The sequence below is a fragment of the Lactuca saligna genome, chromosome 8 (genome assembly GCF_052625555.1).
Source record: "Lactuca saligna cultivar CGN05327 chromosome 8, ASM5262555v1, whole genome shotgun sequence".
Lineage (NCBI taxonomy): Eukaryota > Viridiplantae > Streptophyta > Magnoliopsida > Asterales > Asteraceae > Lactuca > Lactuca saligna.
In genome coordinates, this window is record NC_136424.1 from 111,392,617 (window position 1) to 111,408,523 (window position 15,907).

Here is a 15,907-nt window from a genome sequence, read left to right on the forward strand (position 1 = left end):
TTGGTATTGGCCGGCCCCGCACTCAACGGTCAAGTGTCAACAAACATTAAACACGCACTAAACCTCCAAAAAAGCAAACAAAAGTAACCACTGGAATTGAGCTGGCTTTCATTCTATATTATTATACTTTCTTAATAAAATTGTCAAAGTACACACCTTTGCTTAGCTGATTATATTTTATTTATAAAGATAAAATTAAATAACATATAATAAGATTGATATATATCACAACAAAAACCAATCGTGATTCGTGACATCATCATCAACTAGACAACAAATATCCAAATCAACTTCTTATTGGCATAGCAACCCACGTTCATTAACGCCGAACCACAACATGGATCATGGATGTGTGAAAAAAAAAAACGTCTGTTTGTGTGTGTATGATAATAAGATAAACCAAACCAAACCAAACAAAACAAAACCCAACTCTGTTTTAAATATCCAAAATATGACAAACGTACTTTCTCTCTAAACTCTACGTATTTTGACCCAAATTATAATAAAATAGTTACTGATGTAGTTGTCCTTTTGGTGGAATCTTTGAGGTTATGCCACGTAACTGGTTAGCTATCTCCGTGAAGCTAGGCCTCTCTGATGGCTCAGCCGACCAACACCTCTCCATTAAAGATCTCCATTCTGGGTCGCATGATTCTGGCACCGCAGGTCTAAGTGTGTTGCTTACAATCCCACCTGAATTAAATAAATAAATATAATATATACAAATATGTTGTTATGTTTGTGTGAAGTGAAGTGAAATCTGAAATGTGAAATACCGATTATGGCCCCGTAATGTAAGTCTGCGTATGGTTCGTCTCCTGTAAGAAGTTCCCACATGACAATCCCGAATGAGAAGACATCGACTTTTTCGGACACGAGGCTGCTGCTTCCATTTAGAAGCTCCGGTGCCATCCATGGAAGGGTCCCACGTACACCCCCTGAGATTAGGGTTTGTCGTTTCACTTTTGATAGTCCCAAGTCTCCAACCTTATAGCGCATATCCAAATACAATACAAACTCTGTTACTGTTACTATTACTGTTACTGTTATAATAGGAAAGGACAAGAAAATAAACCTTGCATATGGGACGGTGTGGATCACGAAGGTTGACGAGTAAGTTGTCACTTTTCAAATCAAAATGAACAATGTTTTTTCCATGAAGGTATTCCATCCCAAAAGCAACATCCATAGCAATCAAAAGCCGTTTTCGCTTATCCAAATTCCTAGTATTTTTTTTTTTTGTTTTATGTAAAATATTTCATTATATAAATAAATAAAAAGATTTTGAAAATATGTTAATATGTTACCTCTCGTTCTTTTGCAAAGCGGTTCTTAAAGATCCATTAACCATATACTCGGTTACGGTAGCGACCGACCCACCCGGACCATCAAGTACAACCCCATAAAAGGCTACGACATTTGGATGATGAAGATCCGCAAGCTTTATTGCTTCGTTCCAGAAATCCTCCCTCTAATTTTTTTTTTTTAAAAAAAATTATTAATAAATTTATTTAAGAAAAAGTTAAACACACAAACCATGTTTATATTACCATGCGTTCTTGTTCTGAAGCTTTTCCTGCAAAACATCTGTCATTTATTCGTTTGATTGCCACGTCAGTTCCTCTCCACTTTCCATGGTAAACAGTTCCAAATGTACCCGACCCCAGTTCACGCAGCTCTTCCAGATCACTGTTCTTGATTATCTAAAATCACAAAAAATTCGTTAAGATTTTCTATCTTTACATAAATGGTCCCTTTGGTTTGGTGAAAGAAACAGGTTCAGTCCAAAATATCAAATCTTTATTGCATGGCAATGGCGTCCTTGTTGTGATTTTGGTAATGGTTGGTCCCTTTGATCACACTGTTAGAAATCATGCGTTAAGTCATTAATGAAAAATAAATTACAAATTTAGTCCATGTACTTTTCTCAAAATCACAAGTTTGGTCCATCTTTTAAAGTCTTTCCAAAATCGTTCTTATGTTTGAACTTTATTGCGGATATGGTCCCCATGCTTTACTCAAAATTGCAAGTTTGGTCCATATTTTGATCTTTCCAAAGTCGTTCTTAAGTTTGTATTTCGCTGCGGATTTGGTCCCTGTGCTTTACTCAAAATCGCGAGATTGGTCCACTGTTATTTTTTTCAGACTCGAATTTCGTTGTCAGAGGGACTAAATCCACAACAAAATGCAAACTTAAGGACAAATTTTGGAAGATTCGAAAACTGGATCAAACTTATGCTTCTGAGTGTGTAGCACAGGGACCAAATACTTGACAATAAATAGATAATAAAAAATGAACAAAATAAAATTAAGTCAAAACAGTAGCAAACTGGTAAAATCGCAACAGAATGAAACCAAACAAAAAGTCGAAACTGGACTGAACCTGGTATTTGAATCAAACCACAGGGACCATTTGTGTAATTTACTTTACCTGCAAACGACCAAGTCCATCTGAAACTGGAAACCCTAGATTTGTCTTTTCTGGAACCTTTGTTTTCAAATCTTGGTCATCAGTATTACTTGTTTGCCCTTCACAACTTTTTTTGGTTTCCAATCCAAGTTTATTTGAGTCAGGATTTGAAGGTGTTGATGAATGAAGAACAGAAGCAGCTACACCTTCAGCAACTGCTTGAAGTTCTTGTTTAATCAACTCCTCAGCAGAACCTTTTTTTAAAAAAAAGATTCAAATGATCAATAAAAGAACATATTTTTTAAAAGAAAAAAGAAATAACATATAGAAGAATACTGACCTATAGTAGAATGACCATGTGACACATCAAAATGCAATTCCAAATTCCCACTTGGCTGTGAATCATGTCTTAACATCCATGGATCTTGATCACTGAAAAGTGAGTTTGTAGTATCTTGAGCTTCATTAACTCCATTAAACGGATTACATGATTCCATTGACAAAGGTTCAACTTCCGTTTTCGACTCGATTTGTAAAGGGTACACATTCCATTCACTGACAGGTGGATTTTCAGCAACAATGGCAGTGGAATCAACACCAGAAAACACAGGACTCCCTTCATTATTACCACCTCCCAAATAGGAATAAGGCATCATATAATTTGAATCAAGATTCACCTCTTGTCTATTTTCCAAGATTTCCTCTCGCGGATTCTCAACACGAATATCATTGTTAACAAGAACATCATGAGGAGAAGGGCGTATTCGTAATTCTTCCATCCTCACATCAATTTGTCTTACATTATCAGGAAACTCCTTTGGCGACTCATGAACCTGACTGTGGTCAGAAGTTGGTGAAGGAACCCCACCACCACAACCACCACCACCACCACCAAGGTTTGAATCACCACTAACCCGTTTGCTAACCATGGTTTCCTGTTTTGGTTGATATTGCATTGGGACAATAGCATGTTGTTGTTGGGCTATACTTGAATGCCCACCATGAGGGAGTTGATTGAGCAATACACCATAGCTAGTTTCGGGTCTCTGAGAAAGAGTCCCATCATTCCCAAATTGCCCTTGAACAGCATACAAAGGAGGCATCGTTCCACCTCCTTCATGGTCAGCAAATCTTGACCGAACCCCAACTCCGTGCATCTGGTCCACAGTGGGTCCGGGTCCAGATCCGGGACCCATGTTTTGTTGCATCAATCTTCTTGCATCCTCTAATCTAAGACTTTGATAAATTGGATTCGCATCTGATATGTTTGATCTAGGGCTTTCTTTCTTTTCTTGTGCTATGGTATCAGAATGTGCATGAGGGAGTGCTTTTTGACACATGATACATCCATCAAACCTAGGCATTACCTCTTGATATATCATCTGCTGAGTTGGCATCCGAACATCGGAATAGGAGACTTGGTCTTGGGGCGGAATCTGATTCCATCCGTAAGGTCCAGGAATGATTGAAGGAGAGATTGGTGGTTGAGGTTGATATGTTGTGCAGGTTTGAGTTTGATCAGAAGAAAGATTGACAGGGAATTGGTCCATTCGAACCTCTTGTTGCTGGACTACTTGAGGAACCGGAACCGGAACCGGAATTGGAACCTGAACCGGAACCGGAACCGGAACTGGATTTGGTTTGAAACTGACATGGGATGAAGGAATAATCTGCTGTGGTTGGGGATACATTGGAGCAACACTTCGCATCATCTGAGAAGGGTATCCTAATTGGGATGATGATGGTGGTGGTGCCACCTGTACGTATTCTGTCCGGTTGAATGTCCCGTGGCGGGGATCAAGATAAGTCTGGACATAAGGTGCTGGCGGCTGAACGGCGGCACAGCTGCCAGGTGGCATAAAATCATACCCCAATTGCCTCTGTTGTTGGACATGAATAGGGAGAGGTGTTCTTTCCAAGATATCAAAATCATGATCAGATGGAGAAGGAGAAGCTGGGACAAGAGCAGGTTTACCAACAAGAACTCCGGCGACAGAACTGCCGCCAGGAGAGAATCCGGTCATGGATGGGCCCATGGCCACCACCTCCACCTGATCATGTCCTATGCTGTGATTGCTATCACCACCACCCTCAGTTCCACAAGATTCTGAATTTTGAGTAGAGGAAGCACTTGCTAAACTTTCCTTCCTCCCAGCACCACTGCTGCCGCCGCCGGAAAAACCATCTGTGATTCCGTTCACCGCCTCGACATATCTCTGTCCGCTATCTTGCAAATCTTTGAAACGAATGGCACTGGAGGATTCAAGGTGTGAAAACAAGAACACTCTTAATTTAGCTGAGCCATCGGAAGATCTTTCAACCAATTTATCATATTCATCCATCATGTTTGCTAGATCATCAGGTCTAGAAACTGTAACAAGTGCATCAAGATCTTCATCGGGTAATTGATATTTAATAACAAGATTTTGTCCATATGAATCATACATCTTTTGAAGCAACTCATTGAATCTCACGTCTCTTCTAAAGCTAATGATCCTAGTATCCCCACCAACGTATCTAAGAACACCATCACTAGGTCTAGGCAAAATCTTACCTCCAAAACTACATAAAAACTTAACTTTCCTCCCTGAAGCAGAGTCATCTCCACCTTCATCACTAGCATGATCGGAGGTATTACTACCACCACCACCACTACCACCAACTGGTGGTAGATTTGGATCGTAAAAACGTGGAGGGGCTAAACTAGTATTATTATACGCATAACCAGGTAACAAACCTGCCCCTCCAGAAGTCACCGGCGGTGGCATACGTGGTAACCAATTCGCGACTGCTGGAACTGCATTCCCATAATTCAAATTAACATAGCCGGCGTCGGGAACAGCCGGCGCCGATGAAGGGTAGTAAACCGGAATTGTTCCAGGGCTACCGGTGCACGGTTCACGCGGGAGGGGATTCGAATTTGGTAGAACTACAGGAGCCCCAATGCGAGATTCTTCACCCACCGTTCTAGCTATATGAATTGGGCGCAAACTATTAGGTAACGCATTCTGATCATACGCCATCTAAGATCTAATCAAACACTTTACTTATCTACCTATCTATCTAAACATAAATACTGATCATTCAGTTATCGTTTCGAAAACTGATTTGGGAAAAGGCGGTAGAATTCAACAACGTAAAACTACAACGAAAGAAATCGAGCTTAACATAAACCCTAAAAGAGACTGTAATTGAAAGAAAGAAGAAGAGAAGGAGAGAGGGGTTTGAGCATGCGAGGCGGTGAAGATTTACCACAATATGACAGGCGTCCCCACGGCGGTGATGTGGTTTCTATGCCTCTCTCTCTCTCTCTCTCTCTCTCTCTCTCTCTGTCGTCCCCTTTCTCTCTCACACACAGACACACAGTGACACTATAATCTATTAAGCGAAACCTGCTTCTCTTCTCAAGAAGATGTCATAATCAGATAAAATCCAGAGTTTTTGTGTTCCCATTTTTTAATGATAAAAAGATTTGCCTCTGCAATTTCTTGTGATGGAGAAAAACAATAACTAGAGATGGCAACACATATGTTGTTTTTATGTCCCAAAAGGGAAAGAGCTTCTCTTGTAATGTAATTATATGGACAAGAATGACCCTGCGGATATGCATACGTAAGCACATGAGGCAAGGGTATAAAGGTAAATTGACATATATAATAGGATTTTGGGTTGGATTTGTTTTTGTAGGATATTGGGTTTGGATTTGGTTTTGGATACAATCATGTGATTGATCATATTTTAATTTGATTGGGTAATTAAAAGAAGAAGTAATAATATGTTATTTTACGATTAGATTGCTTTTATCATATTTGAGTTTGTTTTAAACATCTTAAAAACAGTTTTTTTTTTTTTAAATAATGTTTTATGTATTAATTATTCTTTAAAACAAAAAATATTACAAAAACTGAAAAGTTAAATTTTGAATGCTTAAACATCTTAAAAACAGTTTAAATAGCTTGCGAAACAACTATGAAATTTAATTGCCATTACAAAATTTTCTTCTAACTTTTAAAACCGAATTAATTGTTTTTCGAATTAACACGAAATTTATAATTTGTGTATATAAAAATCTTTAAAAAAATAGATGACCATGACCTACGTAAGTAACTATGAAATTGATTGTCATTTAGAATTAAGGTTTTATATTTAATAAAAAACCTTATCTATTATGTTCTTGATTAATCCTTAATTTTATATTTTTAAAAAAAATGTATTATTTTTTTTATTTGGTCCTTTTAGCATTTTTTTTCCTGAAAAAACTTTACAAATGTAACTTTTTTTTTTTTTTTTGAAGAAATAAAATAAAAAGTTGCTAGTTTTTTCAGAAAAAATAAATAAAAAGTAGACAGTTTTTTTCTACAAAAATAAAAAGTTGAGAGTTTTTATAGAAAAAAGGGTCTTTTTAAAAAAAAGGATTTAATTAAAGGAAAACACAATATGTAATGTTTTATGTTATTGGCTCTAGAATTAAACGTGCCTTAAATTTGTGATAATATAGCAAATTGGCAATGGCAGCAAAACGAGCTATGTCTTCTCAATTTGTAAAAGATTTGGTTACATTTGTCATGATTTTCTTCAACATGACACCTTTTATAATTGAATATGTGTGAAATACACCTTTTATACAGAAAATTTTACACGGGTTGTTTAGATATTTAATTCTTATAAAATGGACACAACAAAATATTTAAGTCATTTATATGAATAAGATAATTTGTTGTTGATGGTTTCTATAAGTAACTTAAAGGTGTGTCTTTGGGATTCACTAAACTACAAGGGTGTATTATAACATATTGATCTAAACATAAGAGTCAAAATGTAATTTTTGGGTCCAATCTTTGCGGATGAAACTTAAAGGGTAAGGAGCCTGACAGAAGACACCACGTGTTGTTGAGCAAGATTTCAAGTTTATTTTTTCTAGTACTTGCAAATATTTGCAAGTTAACACGTATTTGATACACATAACAACTGATAAACGTTTTTATTAATTAAACATACATATATAAATATTTAAATAGAAACATTTATAATTTTACGTCAATTCAAGCTATATATAACAAATGAAATAACTATTAGGGCACCTTTGATTAGAGTGATTTTTTAGAGATCGGTTGGACTCCAAATTGGATTGACTCCAAATCGGTTATGATCAACAAAGTAAAATCGGATTGACTCCAAATTGGATCATATCCAAATAGTTTTTAAGCTAAGATATATATATCCAAACCTATAGGAAGTAGTTAGGATTAGTTCAAAAATCTAATTTGGAAAAACCTAATTTTCGTTATTTTGTAGCATTTTGTCAAACTTCTTTTTAGTATCGGCCTTTAACGAAATTTATATGGCTGATCATAAATGAACAATTTGACACCGTCTAGGGTTCAAAGGACATTATTTCAACTTTTAAACTTTACAAAAATATTTCTCAAGCATCCATATAGTACAAGGAATAGTGGAAATATTAACAACAAATTAAATAAATAGTGGTGGAAATATTTTTTTGCTAGATGAAAATTGATTTTTTTATAGATTTGAACACCGATTCTAGGTGTAAAATCCAGAAACCAGATTGATTTCAACCGAATCGAATTGGTTTTTAAGATTTTTTTTGTACACCTTTAAGTTTTGGTTGTAATGTATTACAAATTCAATTATGTTAGAATTCACAGATTCCACCATTTGTAGGATTTCTAGTTTCCATCTATGAAAAGATGGGATTCAATTTCAATATTTTCTCACTTGTTTGAAACACAAAGATATCAATTTTCTTTAATTTCACATTTATTTTTCTTCCTTATTTTTGTCGCCCCACCGCGAATAATGACACTATCAAAGGATAATCACCCCCACCGCAAATAGCAAAACTATCGCATGATAACCACCCTCTTTACCCCTATCCTAAAACCTTTCTTCCATTATCACCATTGCCTAACTTTATGCAATTCAACATGTGTAGTTATTTTATTTTTCTATCTTATCTAATTAAGCTAAAAATTTATATTGAAATACTCATAAATATTGACCAATTGTGAGATCCAGTTCACTACGTTACAACATTGTTATTGATCTTATTCGCCCCACAAGTACTCCCCTAAATATGCATCCCGATATCCCCACCTAATGAGATAGACAACAATGCAGTTTTTTAACGAGCAAACTTCTCCTTTGCTTAACTTCGTAGAATTGTCTCCAATCTTGGAAACACAAAAACAATCCCCAAAATGTTTTTTCTATTTCTCATCATAGTAATCACCATTTTATAAAATATTTTACAAATAGTGTTTAATCAATAAAAATGAACTATTATTGAGGTTGTGTTTGAGTGTTTGTGTTTCTATCTTGTTGTAATTTAATGTTTGGTAATAAGTAAAAATAATTTATAGTAGTTTAAAAGCTAATTTATGAATTAAATATTTTATAAGTTATTTGAAATATCTTTTTAATAGTTTAGTTTATAAATTAAAAACAAAATTTTCAGCTATTGTGTTAAACTTAGTTTAAATTTGTTTTTTTTTTTTTTAAGTTTACAACACAACTAGAAAACATTTAAAAAGTACTTGTTTTAGGATTTATTTAAGTTTCAAACGGGCGAAATAGATGCAAGAATAGGCCTGGCAATTTTTTATACGACCCGCAACACGACACAAAATAAACGGCTTTGGGTTGAGCTTTTCAACCTGTCAACCCGTTTATTAAACAGATCATATATTGGTTTCTCAAAAAATATACGGGTTGACCCGCCAACCCGTTTAGAATTTTAATAAAAAAAATTATATATATTTTTAAATATTATTAAGTATTATACACTATACAATTTATACTTTATACTAGGATATGATACTAACTACCATTGACCATTTGACACGTGGGTAACCATCTGCTGATTTGCATTGCATTGCAATGCGTTCGACGTTTGCCCTAAATAATTCCAGTATCTCACAAGAACGTCGGAATGAACAATTGAATCATTATCGAATGACGTCGATATCTGCGATTGAATTTATCTATCTTTGTGTTAATATTGTAGTTTGAATAGGTTTCCATAAATATTTTTAATTTCATTACGATGTTTAAGACTTAAATTTCTAAAATTCAAATATTTTTGCATCAAGAATTTATTCATGTTTAATTATCAATTTTAGTTATGGAATCTGACCCACAAACACACGAACCCGTCAACATGTGATCCCGTATAAATAAGTGGGTTGATGGGTCATATATGAATTTATATTTCAAACTCATCAACCCGTGACCTGTATAATTAAATCAGTCGTGTTTGAGTTGGTATATTTTAACATGCCAACCCGAACATGACACGATTATACCTACGCAAGACAAGGCACTTCATTACTTATGCTATTTTTTTATTGATGAAACACTTCATTACTTTTTCTATTTTTTTATTGATGAAACACTTCATTAATTAATATACTTAGTGGGAATCTTAACTTCTTATTCTTAAAAGATGATGATACAAAAAAAACAATGCTTCAATTCTACATCGATATAAGGTTCTCGCTTGGCTTTTTAAATTCACACGACCAGATTTATCAACTAAAGTGCCACATATTGATCAGAATCTATGAGTAAACTCAATGGAGTGCAGTTGAAACAATATTTGATCATATAGATGTTCATGTGACTCTAACAAGAAGCATTTCATCCAAATGTTACAAAGCAAATAATTTACGTTATCAAATGAATTTTTCATTCAGATATCAAATCGAAGATTTGTTGAGATGAAAGTGCATTTCGAAAAGCATGCTCGTGCGTCGTAATATGTCGCAGAGATTTCAAAGGAGAAAATATCATAATGTGTGTCTTAGATTATTCTAAATAATTGTCCTGAATGACAATACTCCTTTGACTATTCATTTGAATATTTAAGTGTAATAGATTTTATAAAAGATAGAGATTTTTATAAATTTGAAAAAAAATATATTTTTATTTTCAATATCAAGAGATATCTTTGTTATAAGTTTTGAAAGAAATAACTTATCTAGAAAGCTAGCCCAACTGTATTATCCTTTATGCTTTATGCACCAAGTCAGCCCAACTCTACTATCCATGGACTATAGCCCAAACTTACGAATGATTTTCTTTAGTAGTAGAGGAGTAATTGTTGAATATAATTTCATTATATTCTCAATGGCCATCTCCAACCACTAACAAAAGAAATCCTTTGAGTGTGTTGGACAAAGAAATCAGAATGCAGACAACCAGAAGAACAAATAGGAAGGGGTAAAGAATTGAGAAGCTATTCTTCCTTTATTTATATGAAATTCAAAGCTTAATAATCTCTGATGCTACCCCCGATGTAACAATGCATATAGTAAATTCATGACAAGATTCATGCTTAAACATGACTTATGTATGAGAAAATTATGGTTTTGAATATTTTTAAAAATTATTAATGCTATAATAATAATATGTTTTACGTTTGAAGTCTAACTCTGAAATCTAAATATCCTCGCAGATCCACAAATTAGGGTGCTAATGATGGACCATACTTTCACACGCAAGGTGAAGGTCGAGGTCATACTCAAGGACAAGACCATTGACATCCTCCCAAGCTACCAAGGCCACACTCAAGGCAAAGGTTGCCAAGGCCACACTACAGTCGAGCCCATGGTCGACGAGGAGAAGTCAATACCGACTACATGTCTGTTAAGGTCAACTGGTCAAGTGCCTGAATGTCGAGGTCAAACCCAAGATTGTCTAGTCGAAGTTTTCGAGCGAATCACCAAGTCCACTTTGACCATTTTTGACTTTTTGAATCATCTTCCCAATACAAAATATATGCTTTTACTAACTCGTGGGCCCACAATGATTAACATTGTATTGTTTTTTAATGGCGGTTTGGTGCAGCGAACAGTGACATCTAATATGGCAGTATGTCATAACACCCAATGAACCCGGGTTTGATCCCTACCTGAAGAGATAACATCTTTAGCAACTCAGTTTCCCATTAAGGGGTTTCATTGCTTTTGACATAGATGGAACTCAACACCATTCCTCAAAAACCCATAGAAGGGGAAAATTGGAGTGTGTCTTTGTCCTGTTGAACTCGACCTTATTGGCCAATGATTAACACCGCATTAATCGTGTATATCATAATTATGTATGTATTTGCCTATAAATACATATAGATAGACTCTTAAGAGGCCGAGACATATAAAGTGTAAACTTTCCATTTACGATTAATTTTCTGTTAAATGTCATTCTTTTATTCCATTAAAATTAAACATTTTCGCTTGGAGAATATAGCTTAATCTATGAGAATGAAATTGGCGGTAAAAGGGATCGATCTTGACATGGTACTTTGCCCGATTTCGGATTTGGCTAATGAATTGTGGGATCACCTACCATTTTCTTTCAATGTGACAAAGGAAGTTTGGACTCAAATCGCTAGGTTAAGGGGGTTGAATGGTTTTACATGAGTGAAGATGTGGTTTAGTGGTCAGAATCTATTAATTATAATATCGTTCAAAGAAAGGCTTTTGATGTGGTTGAGATCACTTCTTTATAGGCATTGTGGTGCTTTCAGAATAGATTGCTATTTGGAATCGTTAAAAAAAAAAAAAAAAAAAAAAGAATGCAGAGATTGTTGATAAGATAATTATCTCAATTGATTTTTAACCCAAGTTTACCTATTTCTGCTTTTTGTACTATGTATGTATCACTTGTTCCTTTTAATATAAACTTGATAGTTTTAATAATACTCACATTTCCAAAGAAAACCTTAATCGCTTATTTGATTCTCGCTTATTCTATTTAATGAAATATCGATTTACCATTAAAACATATCATTAGGTTCCCAATCAAAGTTGCGACCAAGCGGTTTCTAAGCGATACAAAAATCAAAATCAGAGCTACAATCAAGCACCCATTTTTTTAGCTATCATCATCATAATTCAAGCGAATATGTAATTTTCTTTACTACAAGATTAGTAAGTGAAACTAATTTCCATTTAAGAATATACTCTACAACTATTCCATATCAAATTACCAAATTACTCACAAAATATCAGTTCCAACGTTATTCTCTTATTACTATGCTACATCCAACAAACAATTTTGATATTCTTATGTTTATCGTTACTACAAACCAATAGTCACTTATAGAATGAATAATCACATCATTAAAGAACACTTGTATAGCTTGTAACCCAAATTAAAATATAGTGTAATTTTATATCATTATTGTGGTTAAAATTAAATCATACTTGTATTTCTCTTTTCCTTTTAAAGGCTTCTACTTTAAGGAAGCATAAACACTATCATAAACATATTAATGACCCCCATATGATATTCTAAGTATCTTTGTTAATTTTCTTAGCTAAAATATCTCATATATTTAGCAAATATTCATTATAGCACAAGTTCTATACCTTGGGAAAATCTCACTCTTTCTTACATACCTTTCAACATCATACTCTATACAAAAGATAGAACAAGTGACAAATGCTACATGCCACCCCTAGGAATCGACAATCAACCAATCTCACAACCAACACACTGAGAGTAAATCATTATGTCTTACGGATTTTTACATTCTTATCACTCTCACACTTGAGTAGGGACTTATCGACTTGCTTTTATACCACTAGGACACGCATGTTGAACATATTGTTCATGTGAAAACGTCAATTAGAACCAATAACAATTGTTCTACAACAAGGGCATTGTGAATTGCTTTCTAGCCATGGTAACAAGCAATCGGAATGGAATCGATGGGTGCAAGGCAAATGGATTACCTTCTCATTTGCCTTAAAATGATCTAAACAAATTGCACACTCTTCTTGATTCCATGATTTCCAACTCAACCCGGTTCTTCCCCAACTAAGCCTCTTTAATCCACTCTTTTTCAATCCAATAACCTCAATTTGCAAATTTTCCACCACCATTGAAGTAGTTGACATCCTCCCAACACTACTCGGTCTTTCTTGACTCTTTTTCCTATAGAATTTAGTCACATAAATGGAAACCCAAATCAAAAATCATAACTTTATGGGGTTTTGAGACAAATTGATTGTATGTTAGCAAGGGTAACCGTAATCCAGCTAAAATACGCTCCAACAGAAAGGGAATTCAAACATCCCAAATCAGAATCCCCTTTTTTTAGTAGGAAAAGATTTGGTTTTCCGTTTTTGGAGTTCACCAGCGTATGTTAGAAATGATGACTGTAACAAGCTAAAATGCGCAAGCAAGAACCATGGGGGATGCATCATGATCCATACCTTCTAATTTCTTTATTCAAATGGCCTCTGAGCCTTCCATCCAACCTTTCTTTGGCTTCTCTGGCTGCTCCTCCTAACTTCGAATCTTCGTCTGATTGATTCACCATGCTTCTTTGCTGGAAATAAAAAGGGAACTTAACTAATTAAGTAAGATTTGGGTGCTAAAGTGCGTCTGATTGATGAATATCTGAACCAATTCTATCCCCAAATTCAAATAAGTTAAGATTTTTACCAAGAACGAAGTGGGTGTGAGATGGGTATCATGAGAAACTCTAAATCTCGCAGATCCGAAACCGGAACTAACAACAAACGACGAATCGCACCACACACCACCTCCATGTACTCTCCTCCTCCTAGCGCTTTCGACTCCAGGCAGCATACCAGCCATTTGATGAAATTCCAGAAACAACTCCCAAAATCAAAACAAGCTCTTGACGCTTTTCTGAATTCTGATCTGATCTCTTACTTCTCAAAACCGGTAGAACAGATCAACTGAAGAAACGTCAGGGACAGGAAGCATCAAGGAAATACCCTCCTTCAATGGAGTCGTTTTTATAGTGGGTTAAATAGATGTGGATGACGTATGCTAGACCCAAATCCAAACCCAAATACCAAAAATCAGTTTGATTAACTGTTGTGGGAAGTTTCGTGGAAAACAATGAAAAGAGGAAAGAGGTGAGAAGCTTCATGGGTAGTGAGTAGTGATTGCATTTGCACGAGGAAGAAAGAGGATACGCCAAGGAAGGAGGAGGTGGGGTGCGTGATTAACCAACCAAACTGGACTGGTGGGTCTACTTCACTTTAAAATTTAAAGAAGGTACCAAACTTGGGTTGGGGTCGCACTAAAATCATGAGTTATGACACATTTACCTTTATTTTTGTGCAAAACTTTTCAATGCCCAATAATTAGCATAACAATCATATATGGTAGGGACAGTTACTACACTAATTATTATGCAATATTAAATTTTGATTTTTTTGGAAGTTTTCTATAAGGCTGATAGGAGTGGAGGTGCTAAGGAGCTCGTTAGCAGTCGCTAAGATCGGAGGGTGTGAGGTGCGGTTTCAGTTGATGCAGTATTGAAACATCGTCCTCTCCATACGGTTTCGAAGTGTGGTTTGGAGAGTGTGGTAAGAATTGGGAGCTCTCTCTCTCTCCATTTAATACCATCCCTTGGATGTGGTAAAAAAATATAATAAAATGAGGGAGTATGGCATCACTCCTTCCAGCCTAAGAAGAAAAAACACCGCCCCCTAACTCTCGCTAGGGGGCTCGCTACCTTTAAGCTCGTCAATGGCATGAGAGAGGAGAGAAAACATTGATTGAATATTATTGGCTATTGACTTTTCTTTAAAATCTTAACCAATCAAATCCTTTGTATTCCATTTGATGGATGAAAGATTCAAACTCACACCCTTATCTTTTCTTAATATCTTTTCTTAATAGTTAACTCTTTGATGGAAGTTTCTAAATCATACACTTATCTTTTCTTAATAGTTCACTTTTTGTTTTAAATATATAGATAAAATGTATGTTATGTCATATTATTTAAATCTAATTTTTTTTGTGTAATATTAAAAAAATGTTTGTTTATTAAAATAAATAATTAAATTAAATTAGAAAAAGAAAATAAAAAATAAAGTACTAGGAGTGTTACTACTCCCTACCAAATGTTAAGATATGATGCTAAATGGAGAAAAGTAAGGTGACACTCAAAAAGCTGACGTAACAAAATGTTAAGAATGTTACCACAATACCACTCCTTTTAGCCTAAGTATCTCATTCTCTTTTTCAATTCCATCCCCTTGATTTGATTTTTTTGTCTTTTTTTTCCTATTTTATTTTTTTTGTTTTTAATTTTTTATTATAATAATAATAATAATAATAATAATAATAATAATAATATTACTATTATTATTATTATTATTATAAATTTCGAACAAAATTTTATAATTCGGACAACGTTATAAAATTCGAACTGCTATATAAAATTGGTTTTTAATTATTTTTATTATATGTTTTATTATTATTATTATTATTATTATTATTATTATTATCATCATCATCATAAATTTCGAACAACATTTTATAAATCAAAGAACATTATAAATTCGAATGACTATATAAAATCAGTTTTTAATTCTTTTTTATTATATTTTATAAATCGGGTTTTAAAATCGGATGACATTATAAATTCAGATGAAATTTTAAAATTCGTACGACATTATAAATCTGGACGACATAATAAAATTCGAA

General features: G+C 34.4%; 2 protein-coding genes across 2 annotated transcripts; both read right to left on the reverse strand.

Moving 5' to 3' along the window:
• Positions 1-278: 278 nt before the first annotated feature.
• Positions 279-5,933, reverse strand: LOC145012820 (kinase superfamily with octicosapeptide/Phox/Bem1p domain-containing protein). Its single transcript, XM_078971623.1, has 7 exons — positions 2,751-5,933; positions 2,432-2,664; positions 1,551-1,703; positions 1,308-1,471; positions 1,076-1,223; positions 777-987; positions 279-693 (listed from the first exon to the last, which is right to left on the reverse strand). The coding sequence occupies exons 1-7, from the start codon at positions 5,431-5,433 to the stop codon at positions 512-514; spliced, it is 3,774 nt and encodes a 1,257-aa protein (XP_078827749.1). The 5' UTR covers positions 5,434-5,933; the 3' UTR covers positions 279-511.
• A 6,833-nt stretch (positions 5,934-12,766) lies between these two features.
• On the reverse strand, positions 12,767-14,413 carry LOC145011999 (uncharacterized). Its single transcript, XM_078970761.1, has 3 exons — positions 13,883-14,413; positions 13,651-13,766; positions 12,767-13,369 (listed from the first exon to the last, which is right to left on the reverse strand). The coding sequence occupies exons 1-3, from the start codon at positions 14,036-14,038 to the stop codon at positions 13,057-13,059; spliced, it is 585 nt and encodes a 194-aa protein (XP_078826887.1). The 5' UTR covers positions 14,039-14,413; the 3' UTR covers positions 12,767-13,056.
• Between the last annotated feature and the right edge of the window lie 1,494 nt (positions 14,414-15,907).

Bases quoted from the DNA above. Each gene is read 5' to 3' on its own strand.
- LOC145012820 (XM_078971623.1), bottom strand. From the start codon at position 5,433: ATGGCGTATGATCAGAATGCGTTACCTAATAGTTTGCGCCCAATTCAT. The intron at 1,704-2,431 runs GTAAAGTAAATT...TTGTGATTTTAG, and splicing joins ATGGACTTGGTCGTTTGCAG to ATAATCAAGAACAGTGATCT. The intron at 1,224-1,307 runs GTAACATATTAA...AAAAAATACTAG, and splicing joins GCTTTGCAAAAGAACGAGAG to GAATTTGGATAAGCGAAAAC.
- LOC145011999 (XM_078970761.1), bottom strand. From the start codon at position 14,038: ATGGCTGGTATGCTGCCTGGAGTCGAAAGCGCTAGGAGGAGGAGAGTA. The intron at 13,767-13,882 runs GTAAAAATCTTA...TTTTATTTCCAG, and splicing joins TCACACCCACTTCGTTCTTG to CAAAGAAGCATGGTGAATCA. The intron at 13,370-13,650 runs GTATGGATCATG...TAAATTCTATAG, and splicing joins TTGAATAAAGAAATTAGAAG to GAAAAAGAGTCAAGAAAGAC.